The 23,065-nt window shown below is 37.4% G+C and overlaps 1 protein-coding gene across 7 annotated transcripts in view; it reads right to left on the reverse strand.

Annotated features, from left to right (window-relative positions):
• Positions 1–1,536: 1,536 nt before the first annotated feature.
• The window catches only part of LOC149775392 (uncharacterized), a 213,690-nt gene continuing 192,161 nt past the window's right edge, over positions 1,537–23,065 (reverse strand). For all 7 annotated transcript variants that reach the window (XM_089943911.1, XM_089943908.1, XM_089943912.1 and 4 more), the window contains 3 exons: positions 20,845–21,053; positions 10,056–10,177; positions 1,537–9,319 (listed from right to left, as the gene is read on the reverse strand). In XM_089943911.1, coding sequence (XP_089800037.1) covers positions 9,157–9,319; positions 10,056–10,177; positions 20,845–21,053 — 494 coding nt within the window. In that variant the 3' untranslated portion in view covers positions 1,537–9,156. The remainder of the gene's footprint in view (positions 9,320–10,055; positions 10,178–20,844; positions 21,054–23,065) is intronic.

Raw genomic sequence — 23,065 nt, forward strand, 5'->3', positions numbered from 1 at the left:
GGCTTTTAATTCCATTCATATAAATTTGAGAATGTTCATAAAAGGAAGAATGCTGCTTAAGAAAAGTATGAGTACTTTCCTTATTTGCTATTTATAGGAACTATTTTCAGCCCATTAACAATAAAACAGACAGGTTTCTTCAAGTTTGAACTTTGCCTCATGGATTCATTATTATTAATAAGATAGTCAGTTAGCAGACCAACCTGTAACTTTTATGGTGCGAGTTGTGGATGTTACATGACAGAAAATGTTAGAGCAGATGGATTTTTTCAAAACATATCAGCAAAACATGGTGTCCCTAGCTGTTGAGAGAGAGTATGACATGAAAAGTTTAGATACAGGTTTTAAAAACATGGAAATGGGAATGGAAATTTAGTTGATCAGTTTATAAGAAAGCTGAGCACTAGAGGACTGGCATTTTGTGACCTCTGCAAGAAGGATCTGAATTACAGTAATTGCGGTTGGATGAGTTTGGAACAGCACCTACAAAAGAAGCTGCATACAGAAAAATCGAAGCTCAGAAGGCATCTGGAAAAAGTGTAATTAATTATTATAAGAAAGTTTTCTTGCATGAGAGAACAGATGTAGCCCTCTGTCAGAATATGTGCACTGCATGTTGCCAACACATGCACCAGCTTGAAAGGAAAAAGGCTGTCACTGAGAAGGAAAGAAACGATTGCATATTGAGCCAAAAATGTCAGTGATGACAAAAAGGAAGGCTAAAGAAATCTTTGCCAAAGCCCCAAAAAGAGCTCAACTCATTTCAACAGGTTGTATCCATTGGAGAAAAAGACAAGTGAATGTATGGGATTATTTGTATATAGTTGATGTACTTGGGTGTTTATTTTCAGATTTATTATGAAAAGAGAGAAGTATAATATATTTGCTGCAAAACTTTAGAAATTATTGTGACTTAATTACGATGTGAACACTGCCATGCACATGAAATAACTTCAGCATCAATAGCATTGGAGAACAAATTCATTTGACAATAAATATTGTGAAATTTTTTAAGTAAAGTTGAACATTTTTGGTTTTATTTTTGGTTTATTTTATGAGCATAAGTTGCACCAGGAGCAGTTTTTTTTACAAGTGTAAAATGCGTTTTTGGCTTCCTGGAACCCTGGATCAAGGACCCCTAAACCCCCTTAAAATTTGTTTAGCTTTTTTTATGGAAGACCAAAATCATGTCTGATAATAGCAATAGCTATACCTCTTGGGGGGGGGGGGTTGGCTTGGTTGGCTCTAAAATGTATCACAGTTTGTGTCATGTTCCACCAAAAATGGAGTAATGGCATGTAGTTTACCTTCACTCTCCATCCGTGCCCAGTGATCCAGTTACATTTCACATTTAAGTCACTGTGATGGGGTATTCATGTTCCATTAACATGTTTATTGTTATAAAGCCCTCCAGGATGCATACTGGAAACAACAATATTGTTGTGGAGAAGTGTGACCTGAATTTAAGCATAATTTATTTGGAATTCAAGATTAAAAGAATATACAGCTATATTATTGAAAACAATAACTAAAGAGTAAGAATATATTTTTTTAATTAATCTAGATTTATACATACATACATACATAGATACAGTAATGATAGATAGCACTGATACACAAGTCATAAAAGACGGACTTTCCTCTTTTTCTTTCTTTCTGTCCATTTGCAGACCTTACATTTTTTCAAGGCTTTACCTTATGTTGTCTTGGAGTTTAACGTTTAACTAAAGCAGTCAGACTATTTAGTACATATGATATATATAATTATTAAATTTGTTAGATTTTTGTCCACAAATTCTAGACAGGAAATTTGCTGCATTTACAGACTAATTAGATTTTTCTGACTGAATTGTTTAGGATTTATCAAGCTGACAAATACAATGAACATACATTCTGATAGTTGGAGAGAAACTTCTAAGATACTGATAAATTTTGATGATAAAATAAAAGTCATTCTAGGTTATGATAATTGTATAACAATTAGTACAAGGTACATGCATGTATAGGGGTATACATTCTTGTACAACCTCAGCACTGTGATACATCATGGCAACATTGATAATCCAACCTGTATTGCTGTTACACATCCATTAACTGAAAACTGAAACCTCTGCCCAACTTAAGGGCATACAGATATTTTTCAAAAAGGATAAATTCCAGTCATGTTCTATAAAAACAGACTGCTCCGGTGACCTAGTGTTTAGAGCATCCACCCCGGATGTGGGAGGTCATGGGTTTGAACCCCAGCAGTCATACCAAAGGCTTCTAAAAAAAAATGGTACTAACAGCTGCCTCGCTAGGCACTTGGCATTAAAAGGTTTGTGTTAGGACTGGTCGGCCTGGTGTCAGGATAATGTGACTGGGTGGGACATCATGCTACATGTCTGCGGCATAATGCCCCAGTACTAGACATCACTTTCAACTGCCACAATGCAGACATCATAGTGATATGACTGGAAAATTGTTAAAGTTACGTTAAAAATCTAAGTCACACACACTATAAAAACAAATTAATCAAAGCCATCATTTAATTATAATGGGAGATTAATATCAGACTTTGTATTCTGTTTAAAAGAATCAGTGATGAAGAACATTAACATGTCATACTGTGAATTAGTTTATTTCAGATTTTTTAAAAAGAAAAAAGAGACAATTCCATTGGTATGGGTCAAGTCCTACTGGAAACTGTACAGACTCAATCTTGATCTTTGTATTTTTGTGATGGCAACGCAGGGTTTATGTTGTTTGCAGTTGGACATGACCTTTGACGGCACTTATATTCACTGATATTTAATGTGCCTTATTGTCAGGCATGAGCAGCAGTGGTTCAGTGGTTAGCATGTCTGACTCGCAACCAGAAGGGTGCATGTTTGAATCCTATCATCAGATCAACCAAGGTCGGTTGCAGAGATTGGTCCGTGGACAGGACATTTAGCTACTTTTGCACTAAATAACCAGATTGAGTTGCTGTGGTGGCTTGTAGTAATTTAGAGACCACAGATGATGTATGACATGCAGGATTAACACAGTAGCTAACATAATCTCTGGCAAGAAGTACTGAAAATACTGACATGGTACGAAGTATGTTGGACCACTGATATGGTATAAAATATGTTCGAAGTTTGGTATGGGTGTAAAGTCTGTTGGACAATTGGTATGTGTGTAAGGCATGTTGGACAATTGATATGGGTGTAAAGTATGTTTTACAATTGGTATGGGTGTAAAGTATGTTGGACAATTGGTCGGGGTGTAATGTTGGACAGTATCAGTATGAAGTATGTTGGACAATTGGTATGTGTAAAGTATGTTGGACAGTTGGTATGGGTGTAAAGTACGTTGAACAAACAATTGGTATGTGTGTAAGGCATGTTGAACAATTGGTATGGGGTGTAAGGCATGTTGGACAATTGGTATGGGTGTAAAGTATGTTGAACAATTGGTCAGGGTGTAATGTTGGACATGATTGGTATGAAGTATGTCGGACAATTGGTATGTGTAAAGTATGTTGGACAATTGGTATGAGCATAAAGTATGGTGGACAATTGGTATGGGAATAAAGTATGGTGGATCAGTAGTATGGTATAAAGCATGTTAATCTATTGGTATGCACATAACGTACATGGACCATTATATTTACTGGCTTTATATCACCATTCTTTCAGACTTGTGCTCACTCACAGCAGATTAAAACTTTTGGCAAATTCAGTTAGCTTCACAAAATAGTTTCCATAAAAATAAAAATGAAAAAAAGGTATTAGTCATCAGTTATTTGCTAAACCTTTATGACGCTAATGTGTCCAACTGACTGAATTTGAAAAAATACATGATGCTACACACACACACACACACACACACACACACACATACATATATATATATATATATATATATATATATATATATATATATATATATATATATATACCCATCCATACATATACCCATCCAAACATATACATATAACCATATCTGATCAAGACAAGGATATGCCGTAGTCAAGCTTTATTTTACATGTAATATTGCATATTCAAATTACAATGTCAATTGCAAAGTATAAAAATCTGAGATTAGAAGACATTATTGTGAAGTAAATCACAGATGCCGTAGTATTATTTATTGTAAGCTTGGTTATACCAAAATAATCACACACAATGGCTCTCTCAATGCTAATCTTTCATGCATACTCTTTACAAATTGGATCCAGCTGCAAACTGCATAGGCGTAATCAGCAGAACAAACAACAAGATCCGGATCTGCTGGCACATTATGGTTCCGCTTTACACATATTGTGTACTTTTGAGAGAGGGACTAGTATAAGGTGAAGTTGTTTGCATTGGCAACATGCACAGTATGGAGAATGTTGGCATACCTCTACGCTACTTTTGTATACAGTGACTGAAATGTCTTTAAATGGGGTAATTATGTAAATTATGCAGAGATCTGATCTAAATGGCTGCTCCCCTCTGCTTGAAAAATGAGCATGAACTAGTCCAAAGTATGCTACTTTTAGCAGTTACTAAAATTAAAATAAAAACAAATTTTGAGAGAGTAGACAATACTATCTTCAGAAAGTACAGAAATGCTCCGGTGGCCTACTGGTTAGAGCATCTGCTTCAGATGCGGAAGGTTGTGGGTTCAATCCCTGGTTGTTTCATATCAATTACTTACAAAAATGGTACTAACAGCTGCCTCACTTGATGCTCAGCATTAAGAGGTTAGTGTTAGGACTGGTTGGCCTGGTGTCAGGATAATGTAACTGGGTAGGACATAATGCTACATGTCTGCAGCATGATGCCCCAGTGCTAGACATCACTATAAACTGCCACACTGCAGACATTGTAGCGATATGACTGAAAAATTGTTAAAGCTACGTTAAAAATCCAAAACACACACACACACACTGAAAGTACAGTAAATTAATAAAATATAATAAAAGTTTTAAAAAATGTATCAGATCACCCCCCCAAATACCTTTAAGTCTAGAAAATGAAATGACGAAGCAGATCTAGCAGTCTTTGGGGAGGTATACATGTCAAGTAAGGCCAAGCAGTATGCTCTATAATTCAAATCACATGCATCAAAATAAAGGGAATTAAAAGTTATTCTGACAGTACCTAACAGAAGCAAGTTCTTTTTAAAAAAAAATAAAAAGTGCAGAAATCATGGGAAGTTTGTTTTCTGTAAAAGTCAAACCCTATGTAAAGTATGAAACTGTAGAGTGGAACCTATGTGGTGGCAGATCAGGGTCTGTGTTATGTGCAGTTGTACCTGACAAGTAAGCAAGTATTAACATTTATTTTCATCCACTGATGAGATAATACAAATCACAGCATGGAATTAAATGATAAAAATAACATTTTAGTAAAAGAAAAACACTATCATTAGCGCTAACAAAAAATTAACCAGGATACAAACATAATAACACTAGCAGTGTCACTGCCACTGGCAATATTGTACAAATCATTTCACATGCATCAACACTAATGATTAAATAAAAACATTTTAATAAACAAATACTGTCATTTAAATCTTACAGTAAAAATTTGCTCAGAATAAAAAAATAAATTACAAAGGAAAGACAAATGATAAAAAACAAAATGCAGCAAATATGGTTACATTTTTGTTTCTGTAAGTTTTATTTGTTTGTTTTGGCCACTTTGAAAAAAGGGCTCCACGGATCTCAAAAGTGCTTGGCCAACTTCTGACTTCCTGTGCTGTGCTTTGTAAAGTTTGTTTCCTATGCATATATTGTTGTTCTTGCATTTAAAACTTGCACCACTTATGAAGTGGAAGTGGACAAGAACAAAGATAGCAGAAAATGCAAAGTATAATGTGTCATGTTTGTTTTTCTGAGATGAACTTAAGTTGGTAGCATGAGCACACCCCGGAGCATGCAAGAACTTGTACTCAGCATTTTGGCAAAATCCCCAAATGATCAACCAAAGATGGCACATTTTTATGTACATTGGGCCACTTTGTCTATGCAACGAAGCTCTCTACTTTGGCAGTTATGTCATAATTCATGTATTTATGGTCACGATGAATAAAGCAGGAGTATGAAATATTTAGAATATAACTCGTCAAGTTAATAAGTTGTGAGGATGCATCAAACAGGCATTGTGGTAAATTACAAGAAAAGCCTGCTGTTCTTGTGGTTTTTAGCAGCACCTCCTACAAGGCATGTTGGGATTGACTTACAGTTATATAGTTTCTTATGAACTCGAAATGCAGAAATGATAAATTCATTCAAGGTCTCATCAATATTCAATGATCACTGTTAAAGCAATGCGATAAATTCATTCAAGGTCTCATCAATATTCAATGATCACTGTTAAAGCAATGCTATAAATTCATTCAAGGTCTCATCATTAGTCAATGATCACTGTTAAAGCAATGCTATAAATTCATTCAAGGTCTCATCAATATTCAATGATCACTGTTAAAGCAATGCTATAAATTCATTCAAGGTCTCATCATTAGTCAATGATCACTGTTAAAGCAATGCTATAAAATATTATTAAATATTATGGTGAGCTGGAAACTGCATTTGTTCAAGGTCTTGCCAATATAAAGCTACATATCAAATTCAATAATTACTGTTACAGTCAAGAGTCTGCTTATCCGCTGCCACAAACATGGAGCATAATGTATTACTTTTATCCATCTGTCTATGTTCAGCCAGCTGAGAATTGTTTTGAGCCCACCATGGCATTTATGTCACCATGTTGGGGCACTATTAGGCCATGAGCAAATTTTGGGTTGTCTTCTAAGCATATAAAATAATGTTATTGGTATTACTTTTTAAATTTTTCATGTTTGACTAATAACAAAAATATCCTTCTAAAGGGGATCAATTCTCTCCAAACTGATGACTGAAAACTACTACTAGCAAATGATATACTATTAACCATTCAAAGTTTGAAGCTGGGGTTTCTTTGCACGATAATATCATTTACCATTAAAACATGTAAAGTACATGCAGATTATGAAAATTCTTAATTAAATATCATTAAGTTCCACATAAAAAATATCATAATAAAAGGAAATAATAAACAACATGGAACCTGGAATGCCAACATAAATTGAGTTTATCTCCTTAATTTCATTTTAAAATTTGACATTACTGCAATATTGCATGCAGTTGTTGTGGTACCTATACACAGTATATTACACAAATACTTGTTACAATATGTATGTACATATGTATATATATATATAACAGACCCTGAAATAGTTAATTTGATCAAATCATCATTTTTTTGCATTCCATTCAGGTTTGCATTTCAACTATCATTTCACTGCATTCAGATTTTGTTTATCTCTTACATTCACTGTTTCCTTTAGAATTTCCTCATTTGGTATGAAATGGAAGTTTGGTTTTCCATTTTCAAGATTGTTACTCTACAAGGAAATAATAGCTTTCAAATCTCATCTTATTAAAACTGTGCTTTAATGAAATAGCAAATGTATACAATGCAAAAAACAGCATTGAATTTATGATCAATATAACCACAACAGCATTAAATATTTAAAAAAAATAAAGTTCAGGCATATTTGTCAGAAAATGTTATTTCTTATGTCCTGTCATTCAGATAATGATTGTACATATATGATGTCACTGGTGGCTTTTTAATGTTTTTCTTGGCAAGAACAGTGTCATGACTTGTAAGGGGTGAAAAATTGTCAATATAAAGAATTTGAGCCTGGATTGCTATGCGAAAGGGCTTATGACTGGAAAGTGGTAGATTGAAAATAATTGAGTTTCATCTTTGTTCATGAAATACATTCACATTCTGTTCCATTTTCTTTTATTATTCATTGTTCTGCATTTTCATTTAACATATAGATGTACATCAACTCGTCCACCTCCTGTTCAACCATATATTATTTACAGCATTAATGAACACATATAAATACATGGCAAGATGAGTTATCAACTCAGTGGAATGTACACTGAAATAATTTGAGTTTATTCTCACTTGACTATATTTTTGTAAAATATCAAAACTTTACTTCAAATCTGGAATTTATTTAAATCAAATTCTGAGGCATTTAATGTTTAGGAACTAGCATATTAAGAAATACAGATGAAATACTAACGCAATGTCAAAAGAATATTTGCATTGTGCATTTAAGTTGAGATATTTTATGAAAGTATGGAGTAGATGTTAATGCCTGAACCTTTACATGGTTGATCATAACTTATGGTGAATGAAAAACTTTAGATAAAATAACCAAATTAAAATTATTTCACTTAAACTCATAAAATTAAAAATTCATTATTTTTGCAGAGTACCGAGTGTTTTTAACTTTGTGGTTGCTTCCAACCATATATCTAAATACTCAATAATAATTCATTGCTGAATACCCTCTTCATCCATGAATCTTCATTTCAACAAAAAGTAATTTTTTCCCACAAAAGCAATAAGTTGATAACCATGTGAATGTCACTAACTACAAAAACATGAAATCTGATACTCACCAAATTACATGAATTCACATTCATATGACTTCAATATTTTAAATTTTAATTTGTAAGTAAAATTTCAACTAATACCAGGCACTGAGATGATGAAATGTTGTCTTGAGTCATCAAATAAACAGTCATTTTTCACATGGTAGGTTACCTCCCCTCCATGGCTGGATAATAGGTATGTTACAATGCTATATTCTAAAATGCAACATAGGGTAACCATACTCTTTGGTTTGTTTTCCATTCTCATTATTAGTTTGATGTTTATTTCATCCATTTTAAATGTATGGCTTTAATGTGGTATATACAATTTTTTGTATGAATTATTAGAGAAAATATGAAGGATTTGTTTTTTCTGAGAGTATACATTATATACATTATCAGTGATATCAGACTAACATATGAGTAGCAATCACAATACTGAAATGGTATTAATGTACCTTAACCATTGTCTTTGGTCTCGTTCCATGTATCCTATTCTATATGAACTTATATATTGTTGAGAGGGAACAAAATCATGATCCAGCTCAAATTGTAAGAAATTAATCAGCAGATATGAATATGTTGGACTACGTTGCTGATAATCCATGATACGCAAGTGTATATGGTAAGGCCATTCATTATCCAAAAGAGTATGAACCGTGAGGATTGTGTGATGGCCTGTCAGCATGATGTAGACTCTGCTAATCTGCCTTGGTCTTCACTTCCTGTCTGAGAGTTTGGAAGCGGGAAAAAACAGAGTCAAAGTTAATTTCAGACCCCCTTGTTGTATTTGCTCGATCTGAAACCAGTGAATCCGTCAGCGATGGAAGAGACTCGGGGCCTGCTCCAGTCTTCTGCCTGGGTCTGAAAACATGTAAAACCACAGTGTCAGTTATCAGTGATTACAAAGTCCTGATCATTCCATTTATATCTACATAATATGTACACATGCTGAGTAAATACATCTTATTATTTTTTAAAATATACCTTTCTGCAAGTGTGTGTGTGTGATTTGGATTTTTAATGTAGCTTTAACAATTTTTCAGCCATACTGATGTCTGCAGTGAGGCAATTTATAGTGATGTCTAGCACTGGGGCATCATGCCACAGACATGTAGCATGATGTCCCACCCAGTCACATTGTCCTGACACCAGGCTAACCAGTCCTAACTCTAACCTCTTAATGCTGAGTGGCTAGCGAGGCAGATGCTCTAACCACTAGGCCACCGGAGCGGTCCCTTTCTCCAAGTATTTGGTGCATAATTAAATTAAATTATTAACTGATCATCCAAGAATAATTACCACATGTCGTCTGCTATTTGCAAACATTTGCAGGAGTACTCTTTGAAGCCTTGGTGCCCATACTCTTTCCCCATGCTATGCCAACTGTTTGTACACACCAAACTATGTTTGATTCCTGACTCCACTTACTTTTTCAAGTTTCATCATGAAATGAGTAGTCAGGTGAGATTTATTTACCTAATACACTGGATCACAAGCAACAATTAATGACAAGATCAAATAAGTCATTTATTACTGAGGCATAACAGTTATGGTTGCTTACAGAAGCCAATAAAAATTCACCAAAAAAAGTATTTACCTAATAACTGGCTGTCCTTTCCTTGCTTTTTGTACCATTTTTATAACAGTTTTATTGGATGTTGTTTCTTCTGGAAGTTGTCCATTCAATGTAAACACACTGATATCTGTGTCTTCAAATTCCTGAAAATTGTCATACAAGAAGGTATTACTGCATATGTAGGTATTATCATACTTTTTGCAGCTAATGGATCAATGTCCTACAGCTGCATTTCCTGCATATAAAATGATTTTTAACCTGCATTAATCAATAAGTTGTAGGATGCTACAAACCAGAAAGTTAAAAATCCAATGGACGATTATCTTTCTTTGTAAGGCACCTTAAACAATCCACAAATCTAAGCACAGACAAATGGTCATTGTTCTCAAAACCAGACAAACTGCAACACACAATATATGAATTCATCTTGTTATTTTACAGAATTCTGCACAAATGGCTTGTCACAAATTGTTAAAAAGTATAATAATTACCAACTTTAAAATTATGATGTTTTTATTGTATCTTAGAAAATTCCAGTCAATAGGTACAGAAATACAATGAAACCAGTGTCACAACTTCCTTAATACAGTACTGCCAATACAATGAAACCAGTGTCACTATTTCCTTAATACAGTACTGCCAATACAATGAAAACAGTGTCACTACTTCCTTAATACAGTACTGCCAATACAATGAAAACAGTGTCACTACTTCCTTAATACAGTACTGCCAATACAATGAAAACTGTGTCACTACTTCCTTAATACAGTACTGCCAATACAATGAAACCAATGTCATGACTCCCTTAACCCATAAACCCCAGAAGATTTTTGTCATTTTCATCCAAAACAGGAGTAAGAAATGCATTATGGGGGTTACTTCTGAATACATACAAATATACCTGCTTCCAAGAGATATTTGTTTAGCCAGATGTCTAGTTGTGTTTAATTGGATATTTCATCTCAAAGTTATCCTACAAAGTGAGGTGTACCCGTGTCCAGAAGGATGGATAAAATGAGTATCGTTTCCAGAAGGGTGGATACAATGAGTATTGCCTCCAGAAAGGTGGATAAAATGTGTATTACCTCCAGAAGGGTGGATAAAATGAGAATCACCTCCAGAAAGGTGGATAAAATGAGTATTGGCTCCAGAAGGGTGGATATAGAAAAGTATTGCCTCCAGAAGGGTGGATAAAATGAGTATTACCTTCAGAAAGTGGAAACAATGAGTATATACTCCAGAAAGGTGGATAAAATGAGCATCACCTCCAGAAGGGTGGATAAAATGAGTATTACCTCCAGAAGGGTGGATAAAATGAGCATTGCCTCCAGAAGGGCAGATAAAATGAGTATTACCTTCAGAAGGGTGGATAAAATGAGTATTACCTCCAGAAAGGTGGATAAAATGAGTATTGACTTCAGAAGGGTGGATATAAAAATGTATTGCCTCCAGAAGGGTGGATAAAATGAGTATTACCTCCAGAAGGTGGGCAAAATGAGTATTTATTCTATAACGGTGGATAAAATGAGTATTACCTCCAGAAGGGTGGATAAAATTAGCATTGCCTCCAGAAAGGTGGATAAATGAGGATGACATCCAGAAAGGTGGATAAAATGATTTTTGCCTCCAGAAAGGTGGATAAAATGAGTATTACCTCCAAAAGGGTGGATGAAATTAGCATTGCCTCCAGAAAGGTGGATAAATGAGGATGACATCCAGAAAGGTGGATAAAATGAGTATTGCCTCCAGAAAGGTGGATAAAATGAATATTGCCTCCAGAAAGGTGGATAAAATGAGTATTGCCTCCAGAAAGGTGGATAAAATTAGTATTGCCTCCAGAAAGGTGGATAAAATGATTTTTGCCTCCAGAAAGGTGGATAAAATGAGTATTACCTCCAGAAAGGTGGATACAATAAGCATTGCCTCCAGAAAGGTGGATAAATGAGGATGACCTCCAGAAAGGTGGATAAAATGAGTATTGCCAGATAGGTGGATAAAATGAGTATTGCCTCCAAAAAGGTGGATAAAATGAGTATTGCCAGAAAGGTGAATAAAATGAGTATTGCCAGATAGGTGGATAAAATGAGTATTGCCAGATAGGTGGATAAAATGAGTATTGACTCCAGAAAGGTGGATAAAATGATTACTGCCTCCAGAAAGGTGATACAATTAGTATTGCCTCCAGAAAGGTGGATAAAATGATTTTTGCCTCCAGAAAGGTGGATAAAATGAGTATTACCTCCAGAAAGGTGATAAAATGAGTATTGATTCCAGCAAACCAACACTAAAAGAGCAGAAAACTGAAAGATTTTGAGGCTATTGAAAACAAGTACATTAAGAATTTTACAATTATACTCAATCAGTGCAAAGAGTTGATGCATCAAGTTATTTATATCAAATTATCAGAAGGACGTGACAGTCTTGTGATGGAAAGAAGGTAATGGCTAGCAATGACAAGCTTGGTAGGAATCTTGATATATTTGGTCATGAGGATGGAACAACATGGAATATTTTCATAAAACAACAAACATTAATGTATTTTACATCATCATTACTACTACTACTACTATTATTACTACTAGGGCCCTTGATAATATAACTGATGTCACTTGTTTGCATTTCTGTGCATTTGAGCTTGATTCCCGGCTTAAGGACTGAAAGGGTGCATGTATATGCAATGAAGGACAATACCTTTCCTCAAAGACTATGAAAGTCAAGCCAATAAAGAGTAATTTAAATAACTGACCAGTACTTGTTGTGCTATCATCAAAGATAATGAAAATAATAATTCATAAAACTTTCACCCTTTTCACTAATCATATTTTAAAAAGGTACTTAGTTTGGTCAATTCTAGCAGTTACCTTCTTTTCAGCAGCAAACATTAGGTAAATATAATCCTCCAGCAAAATATTCTTAACTGGTTCCAGCGAAGCGTGATTTTGGTATTTTTCTTCAAAATTCTGATAACATTTAGTTCAGAGTGACTTATCTAGAATGGGAGAGTTACTTTTGGCCTACAGGCTGACATTTGCACGCTGACATTTGTTTTTTCCAAGCTGATGGTGAGACCAAACTGCATGCAGGCATCAGCAAAACGGTCTCCCAGTCTCTGTAGGGCTTCCTCGGTGTGGGTCACAAGAGCTGCGTCATCTGCAAAAAACATATCCCTGATGAGCACAGCTCTCACTTTGGTCTTTCAGCGCAGTCGTGCCAGGTTGAACAGCCTCCCATCAGATCTGGTGTGTAGATATATGCCATCCATGGACGAGTCAAAGGCATAGGACAGGAGCAGGGAGAAGAAGATCCCAAAAAGTGTTGGTGCCAGCACGCAGCCCTGCTTCAGACCGCTGTTAATTGGGAAGGAGGTTGAGGAGGATACATCATACAGGACTGTTCCCTTCATATCTGCATGGAAAGAGATTATCATGCTGAGGAGTTTTGGGGGGCAACTGATCTTACTGAGAAGTTCAAAAAGGCCCTTCCTGCTGACCAAGTCAAAGGCCTTGGTGAGGTCGATGAACATCATGTTAAGTGGTTGACCTTGCTCTTTGCTCTTCTCTTGGAGTTGTCATAGGGAGAAGATCATGTCTGTCGTCGACCTGCCTGCTCTGAAGCCGCACTTGGATTCCAGGTACACACGGTCTGCCAGTAACTGCAGTCTGTTGAGTATGATGCGGGTGTACACTTTACCAATGATACTCAAGAGCGAGATCCCTCTGTAATTATTACAGTCACTGCGGTCGCCCTTGTTTTTGTAAAGGGTCACAATTGTGGCATCGCGCATGTCTTGGTGGACTGCTCCTTCCTCCCAGCAGAGGCAAAGTAGCTCATGCAGTGGTTTAATCAATGTTGATTTTCCATGTTTGAAAGCTTTGGGCGGGATGCTGTCACTACCTGGTGCTTTGTCGTTTGGGAGGGAGTCGATTGCTTTGCTGAGCTCCTCTAAGGTTGGCACTTTGTTGAGCTCTTCCATGGTGGGCAGATTCTTTATGCTGCTGAGGGCTGCATCGGTGACTGACATTTCTCAGGAGTATAGCTCTGATTAGTGATCCACCCATCTGGCCATCTGTTGCCCACGGTCTGTGATCTTCTCTCCCATCAGAGATTTCAGGGGAGCGAACCCTTTCACTGTAGGGCCTAGAGCCTTCTTGATGCCACTGTACATACCTTGGATGTGTCTGGACTCGGCACTGCGCTGGTTCCCTTCACACAGTTGTTGCCAGTACTCGTTCGCACACTGTCTAGCAATGCATTGGGTGTTACTTCGGGCACTTCTGAGAGCAGCAAGCATCCGTTCATTAGGGCATTTTTTGTAAGCTATGAAGGCTTTTCATTTCTCCTCAATTTGTGGTTCCATCCTTGATATGTGTGCGTTGAACCAGTCCTGGCTGGGTCGTTCCTTCTTGCCAAACATGGACATAGCTGTACTGTAGATGGCACCCTTCATGGTGTTCCACTTGGCTGTAGCATTGTGCTCAGGCAGGTCCTGAAGAGCCTTGTCCAGGGCGGACACATACTCCTCCACCTTGGCGGGGACTGACATTTGCGCATTGTTTATGTGAGGGTGTCCTTTTGGTTTTGAGCGGTGTAGTGTGTGTGGCTGTAGTTGCACCATGCTGCTCACAAAGGCATGGTCGGAGTCGCAGTCTGCACTGTGGTAGGTTCTGGTGGAGAGGACGCTGTTAAGGGCAGAGCGCCTGGTGATGACCAAGTCAAGTTGGTGCCAGTGATGAGACCTGGGGTGTTTCCATGACACTTTGTGTTGTGGCTTACACTTGAAGAAGGTGTTTGTGACACACAGGCCATGGTAGGTGCATAGCTCCAGCAGTCTCTGACCGTTTTCATTGGTCTTTCCAGTGCCATGATATCTGAGGCAGGTAGGTCATGACTTGTGGTCCGCACCTACTCTGGCATTAAAGTAGCCTAGGAGGAATAGTAGTTCATTTTTGGGGCATCCTTTGATCTGTTCATCCAGCTGCCATAGAACTGATCCTTCGCGTCTTCTGACGATGTGAGGGTGGGGGCGTAGACACTGATGATGTTGACAGGACCTGCAGCAGTGGTGAGGCGGATGGACAAGAGACGCTCAGTGCCCCCTGTGGGAGGTTCAACCGAGGCCAGGAGATTGTTTTTTATGGCGAAACCCACTTCATGCTGGCGGGGCTCCTCAGGTTATCGACCCTTCCAGAAGAAGGTGTAGTTTTCCTCTCTGAGGGAGCCACTAGAGGCAAGCCTGGTTTCCTGGAGGGCAGCTATGCTAATATTTAGTCTCATGAGTTCTCTATCGATGATGGCCATCCTTCTGGTGTCGTCCACTTCTCTGAGGTCGTCCGAGATGCCTGTACACATGGTGCGCACATTCCAGCTTGCAAATCGAAGAGCTGGAGTCTTCTTTATTGGTTTCTTGTTTCTTTTGTCTGGTGTGGAATTTCTAACTGCTTGTCATGCTGAACAATACACTGAGCTCCAGACACCCACTGGAGCAAGCAGACGATGGCGGGTCAACACCTTATTGACCAGGGGCTGCCCGGCTTCAGGCGGGCAATAGTCGGCCAGTGGGACACAATGATCCCTCCCACCGTCAAAGCTGACCCATGGCACCCCTCCCCTATGCCAATCGAGTGGGACTTATAACCTGTAAACTGTCAGCTTCCGTGTTGTTTCCTCACTCAGTAGTGAGACTGGAGTGTCCTCTCCTGGGCGTGGAGTATGGAGATCCTGGGCTGCCCAGACGTCAGGATCCCCCTCTCGTCCTTGCTGGTGGGGTCCAAAGGAATGCTGAGCATGACATTTGGCACCAGTTTGGATGCAGGAGCTGCTGGAAGGAAGTCGTAGTCGACACTCAGCCACTTTGGGGGTTCCACTCCGGATTTTCTGTCTGGGTTTACTCCCATAGCCTTTCCTTCTCCCAAAGATATCCACAAGGCAGTGGAGCCATCATCGAATGGATGAGACTTGGTGCATTTTGAATCAGAGTTTCCTTCTCCTAGATGAACTGCCTTACAAGGCTAACGAGCTTCATCTGCCTGGGTTTGGAGTCAGAGTTTCCCTTCTCTTAGACTGGTTGCCTGCGAAGGCTAACGAGCCCAGTCTGCCCACCCAGTTATACCGCTGGGCACTTGGCATCGCCACACAGCAGGCTCTGTAAAAACAGAGGGCCCCGCATGAAGGTGCTGCTGTGGACACACTAGTGTAGGAGAGGCCATATGCAAGTAACCTCCTGCCCCGCAAAGCAAGACAGTGGTCCTGCAGCGATCACTACACCTGGGAAGGAGAGGCTATGAGAGATGCTTCACTTTCCTTTGGCAAGCAGGACATCAGGCCCAGGCCTTGCACACGCCCCAACTGTAACTGTAAAGTACTGAAGGAATAACTTTTGCCATGCACCAGTCAATATATTATACTGCCCACAGTGCTGGATGAAATGCAGTCAATATATTATATTGCCCACAGTGCTGGATGGAATGCAGTCAATATATTGTATTGCCCACAGTGCTGGATGGAATGCAGTCAATATATTATATTGCCCACAGTGCTGGATGGAATGCAGACAAAATGCCCATAGTGCTGGATGGAATTCAGTCAATATATTTTATTACCCACAGTGCTGGATGGAATGCAGTCAATATATCATATTGCCCACAGTGCTGGATGGAATGCAGTCAATATATTACATTGCCCACAGTGCTGGATGGAATGCAGTCAATATATTATATTGCCCACAATGCTGGATGGAATGCAGTCAATATATTATATTGCCCACAGTGCTGGATGGAATGCAATCAATATATTATACTGCCCACAGTGCTGGATGGAATGCAGTCAATATATTATATTGCCCACAGTGCTGGATGGAATGCAGTCAATATATTATATTGCCCACAGTACTGGATGGAATGCAGTCAATATATTATATTACCCACAGTCTGGATGGAATGCAGTCAATATATTATATTGCCCACAGTGCTGGATGGAATGCAGTCAATATATTATTTTGCCCACAGTGCTGGATGGAATGCAGACAAAATGCCCATAGTGCTGGATGGAATTCAGTCAATATATTTTATTACCCACAGTGCTGGATGGAATGCAGTGCTGGATGGAATGCAGACAAAATGCCCATAGTGCTGGATGGAATTCAGTCAATATATTTTATTACCCACAGTGCTGGATGGAATGCAGTCAATATATTATATTGCCCACAGTGCCGGATCGAATGCAGTCAATATATTATATTGCCCACAGTGCTGGATGGAATGCAGTCAATATATTATAATGTCCATAGTACTAGATGGAAAACAGTCAATATATTATAATGCCCACAGTGCTTGATGTAATGCAGTCAATATATTATAATGCCAACAGTGCTTGATGTAATGCAGTCAATATATTATACAGTGCTTGATGGAATGCAGTCAATATATTATAATGCCCACAGTGCTGGATGGAAAACAGTCAATATATTATAATGCCCACAGTGCTGGATGGAATGCAGTCAATATATTACATTGCCCACAGTGCTGGATGGAAAATAGTCAATATATTATAATGCCAACAGTGCTGCATAGAAAACAGTCAATATATTATAATGTCCATAGTGCTAGATAGAAAAAAGTCAACATATTACAATGCCCATAGCACTGAAGGAAAACAGACTAAGGAACAAATGGTTCATATATATAATGAAACTGATTGAATGTTTCCATGAGCACTCAAAGACTTGAGACATGCAGACCTGCATTAACTTTTCATTTACCGTTAAACCTGTTAATGTCAAGCATGCTGTGATGGTCCACAGAACCACACCGTCTACTGTCATGTACCCTTTATCCTGCCAATGTCTAACAAGCTGCAATGGCCCCTAGAACAATCCCACTGCCCCCTTTTACGTACTATTGATCCTGTCAATGTCAAACAAGCTGCAATGGTCCGCAGAACAATCACACCACCCTCTTTTATGTACTCTTTATCCCGTCAATGTCAAACTAGCTACAATGGTCCAGAGAACAATTGCTCTGCTCCCTTATTTGATTAGATCTGAGGATATCCATTTATCAAGTAGCCGATAAAGCTAAGTAGGAGTTTCAATCCAAGTACTGTCATGATGCATTTGTCACACAAGTTCTATCATATTGCTTATGAAAGCCTTTATGGGGCAACACATCCAAATGTATCCAAGTACAGATCAAAATTTAACAGCATTTTGATGATATTAAACAATACCAAAACAAGAACTAGCAACAAATATAAGCATAACAGCTAGCAAACCAGTAACTTTCTGTAAATAATTTATTTTTGTTGATGTGTCATATTGTGCTTTTTTGGTATCAATGCACTTGAATAATATTAGGGTTGTTCTATTTAAACATACATGGTACCCCAGGAAGGCAGATCTTAAAAAATATATGCCAGGGTACATTGATTTCACAGAGTTTACCTTAAAATGATAAGCAAGGAAAAAAGTGATGCAGAGGGAGAACAACCAGTTAAAGGCCATTATTGTAACACACAATCACTACCAATGACATAACACACAATAATCACAACACATAATCACTGTCATTGTCGACCGCTCCAGTGGCCTAGTGGTTTAGAGCGTCCACCTCGGATGTGGGATATCGTGGGTTTGATCCCTGGCCGATTCATAAGAAAGACTTACAAAAATGGTACTAAAAGCTGTCTCTCTTCGCACTCAGCATTAAGAGGTTAATGTTAGGACTGGTCAGCCTGATGTCAGGATAATGAGACTGGGTGGGACATCATGCAAAATGTCTGCGGCATGAGGCCCCATTGCTAGACATCACTAAAAATTGTCACACTGCAGACATTGTAGCAAGATGACTGAAAAATTGTTGAAGCTACTTTAAAAATCTAAATCGCACACACACACACACACTGTCACTGTCATGACAAATAATAATTATAACACATAATCACTGTCATTATCATAAAACAATCACTGCCATTGTCATAACACATAATCTCTGCCATTGCATAACACATAATCACAGCACATACTCACTGCCATTGCATAACACATAATCACAACACAATCACTGCCATTGTCATAACACATACAACACATAATCACTGCCATTAGATAACACATAATAATCACAACACAATCACTGCCATTGTCATAACACAATCTATACAAACTGCCATTGTCAGTGCACAAAATCACTGTCATGGTCATCACACAACCAGTCAGTTTTATAACACATAATCACAATGTATAATCACTTCCACTTACGTAACACATAATCACAATAATTAATCAGTGACAATGACATAATCACTGCCATTGTTATAACACATAATCACAACACATAATCACTGCCACTGACAAAACACATAATTACAATAAATAATCACTGGCATTGTTATAACACATAATCACTGCCATTGATATAACACAATCACTGCCATTGTTATAACACATAATCACTGCCACTGACAAAACACAATAATCACTGCCATTGTTATAACACATACAACACAAAATCACTGCCATTGATATAACACAATCACTGCCTTTGTTATAACACATAATCACAACACATAATCACTGCCACTGACAAAACACATAATCACAATAAATAATTACTGCCATTGTAATAACACATAATCACAGCCATTGACATAACACATAATCACAATACATAATCACTGCCATTGACATAACACATAATCATGACACATAATCAATGCCATTGATATAACACATAATCACAACACATCATCACTGCCACTGACAAAACACAATCACAATAAATAATCAGTGCAATTGTTATAACACATAATCACTGTCACTGACATAACACATAATCACTGCCACTGATATAACACATAATCATTGCCATTGATATAACACATAATCACAACACATAATCAGTGCCATTGACATAACACAATTACAACAGACAATCACTGCCGTTGATATAACACATAATCACAACACACAATCATTGCCATTGTTATAGACATAATCACAACACATAATCACTGCCATTGATATCACACATAATCACAACACATAATCACTGCTACTGACAAACACATAATTACAATAAATAATTGCTGCCATTGTTATAACATATAATCACAACACATAATCACTGCCATTGATATAACACATAATCACTGCCATTGATATAACACATAATCACTGCCATTGATATAACACAATCACTGCCATTGTTATAACACATAATTACAGCACATAATCACTGCCATTGATATAACACATAATCACAATACATAATCACAGCCTTGTCATAGAACCTAATCAATGCCATTTTGCATATAATAAAGATAAACAACTTAAGTTTTATCTTTGTTAAAAATTATTTATTTCTCAAAACATTTACTGCAATATAATGGGTATATTCTAAGATACTATCATTCAAAATAAAAACTGTATCCACTTAAAAACTAAAATGCCTCTTCCTCTCTTACAAAAATGCCAGTGGAGGAAATACCCCTCTATGTGAAAATCCTGGAGAAAACTATGAACGATTAAGAAAGATGGTTGGTGCATTAATCATTTGTGGGTGACACAAGGCACAATCAACACTTTTTGTTAAGGGTATAAACTGAGTGTGTGGCAAAGTAAAATTTTAAAGCAATATTATCAAGGATTAAATCTGGATGTTCAGAGTTGAATGCAATTTCATACATCCGTACACTATCAATAAATCCTGTCTCCTGCATTTTTTAAACCAATATTTGCTACCAAACTCAAAATTATTTTGACATAAGAAAAACCTGCTTAGTTTTTCCATTTGTTGAGATCCATGTTTTCTCTTACCAGAAGTTTTGCAAGTACCCTTTTCCTTCCCAGTTTACAAGCAAGATGGATTGCCGTTAAACCAGCATCGTTCTGCATATTCAGACAAACCCGATCTGTCTCAACTAGTGCAACCACCAAATCAGAATTATCTCCACCTTCTACAGCTCGGTGCAGTGGGGTGCAGCCATCAATCAGGTTCTTCGCACAAACATGGCTCACAATGCCATCTGTTTAAATAAATGACAACAAAAGAAGTTATGGTACATGTATTAACATAACCATATACATGTACTGGGTATTTCTGGTAGGGATTTGTTTTCAAACTCTTTGGTAGAGAAACTAAAATCACAAAAATTAAAATTAATCTATATTTCAAACAAGGTGCTAAACTACTATTCTGATGATTAAATCACCAAAACTTTCCTCCCCATAGATGTGTGTGTGTGTGATTTGGATTTTTAATGTAGCTTGAACAATTTTTCAGTCATATCGCTACGATGTCTGCAGTGTGACAGTTTATAGTGATGTCTAGCACTGCGGCATCATGCCACAAACATGTAGCATGATGTCCCACCCAGTCACATTATCCTGACACCAGACCGACCAGTCCTAACACTAACCTCTTAATGCTGCGCGCCAAGCGAGGCAGCTGTTAGTATGATTTTGTAAGTCTTTGGTATGACTCGACCGGGGATCGAACGCACGACGTCCCGCATCCAAGGCGGATGCTCTAACTACTAGGCCACCGGAGCAATCTCCTCCCCATAGATAACAACATACTATACCTTGTTGTGTGTTGCCCTAATTTATGGTAACCATCTGGGTCAATAATGAAGTAAATATGAAAGAAAGATCCTCAACAAAAAAACATTCTGATGATATAAATGTAACACTGGTGGATGTGAAAATGGTTGGGAAAAAAATGGTATAACACAATGCAATGCCAAATCCATTACCCTCCTGAACATAGCAGTTAAAATCATTCTGATTCAACACATTTGTTTTTTTGATTTTTCACTTTCCCAACTGTCTGACACCTTTAGTCTGTAACATTTCTGGCAAGCTAAATGTCAAAATACATAACCAACTTTTAGGCAACATTCACTTTCCCAACTGTCTGAAACCCTGAGTCTGTAACATTTCTGGCAAGCTAAATGCCAAATACATAACCAACTTTTAGGCAACATTCACTTTCCCAAATGTCTGAAGCCCTGAGTCTGTAACATTTCTGGCAAGCTAAATGCCAAATACATAACCAACTTTTAGGCAACATTCACTTTCCCAACTGTCTGAAGCCCTGAGTCTGTAACATTTCTGGCAAGCTAAATACAAAATAGATAATCAATTTGTTGTCAACATTTTGACAGTTGAAATTAATGTTCTTTAAAAACAATTTCCTAACAACAACCCCCATCATAATAAAATATGCAAAAGTTGTGCTTATCCAATAAAGGAGTTTGATGTATTGTCCATGAAAAACTTTTCGCGATTTTATAACGACAAAACGTTGAACTTCTGTTATGATGTCAAGATGGTAAACTTCAACGATCCATGGTAATTTCCATTCCAAACATTGATATTTAGATTAAAACTGTTCACATTTGACAAGCTATCTATTACATCATAAGCACTTTTTCTAATCCCTAGGTCATTTAATTGCAGCTAATGAAAAGCAAATATTTTGGCAAATAAAGCCATATGTTAGCTGTGTCAGCTGTGCAGGTGTCTGAAACTGGAAGTGAAATTATGCATCAACAAAAAGCAACAGAATGCAGAATTTGAGTTGCTTTCTTGATTCTGTAAAGAAGAGAGCAACTTCATCTTTGCCATAATCAGTAAGACAGGGCAAAGTTAGATGGTTGAAAGCAATGGTATGGTCGACTTTGTCCAGTCAGGTGATCCCTATCTGTGAACATTTATGGCTGATGTAAATGCATGAATGCATTCTAGCATTATTGGCTTGAATTTGTAATAAAGATTTCTCTAACTTTTTTAATTAAAATGCTGTTTAGTTTTTATACTCTGAAACCGTTATAATTGTAAGTAGGTTTCATGTAGGAAAATCATAGAAGTTCTGTTATTTATTTGACTGAATAATGTTTTCAGGCCAATGGCCTCACATCAGTAAAAATTACACCCTTCCCTGGAAAAGACTTGAAAATGGCAACCTCTTTGTAGAAAACCTACTGAAGCCAGGTCTTCATTTCAAAATTTCATCTATGTTATGTATTACACAACC

Source organism: Sinohyriopsis cumingii, chromosome 19, assembly GCF_028554795.1.
Source record: "Sinohyriopsis cumingii isolate HCF-2022 chromosome 19, ASM2855479v2, whole genome shotgun sequence".
NCBI lineage: Eukaryota > Metazoa > Mollusca > Bivalvia > Unionida > Unionidae > Sinohyriopsis > Sinohyriopsis cumingii.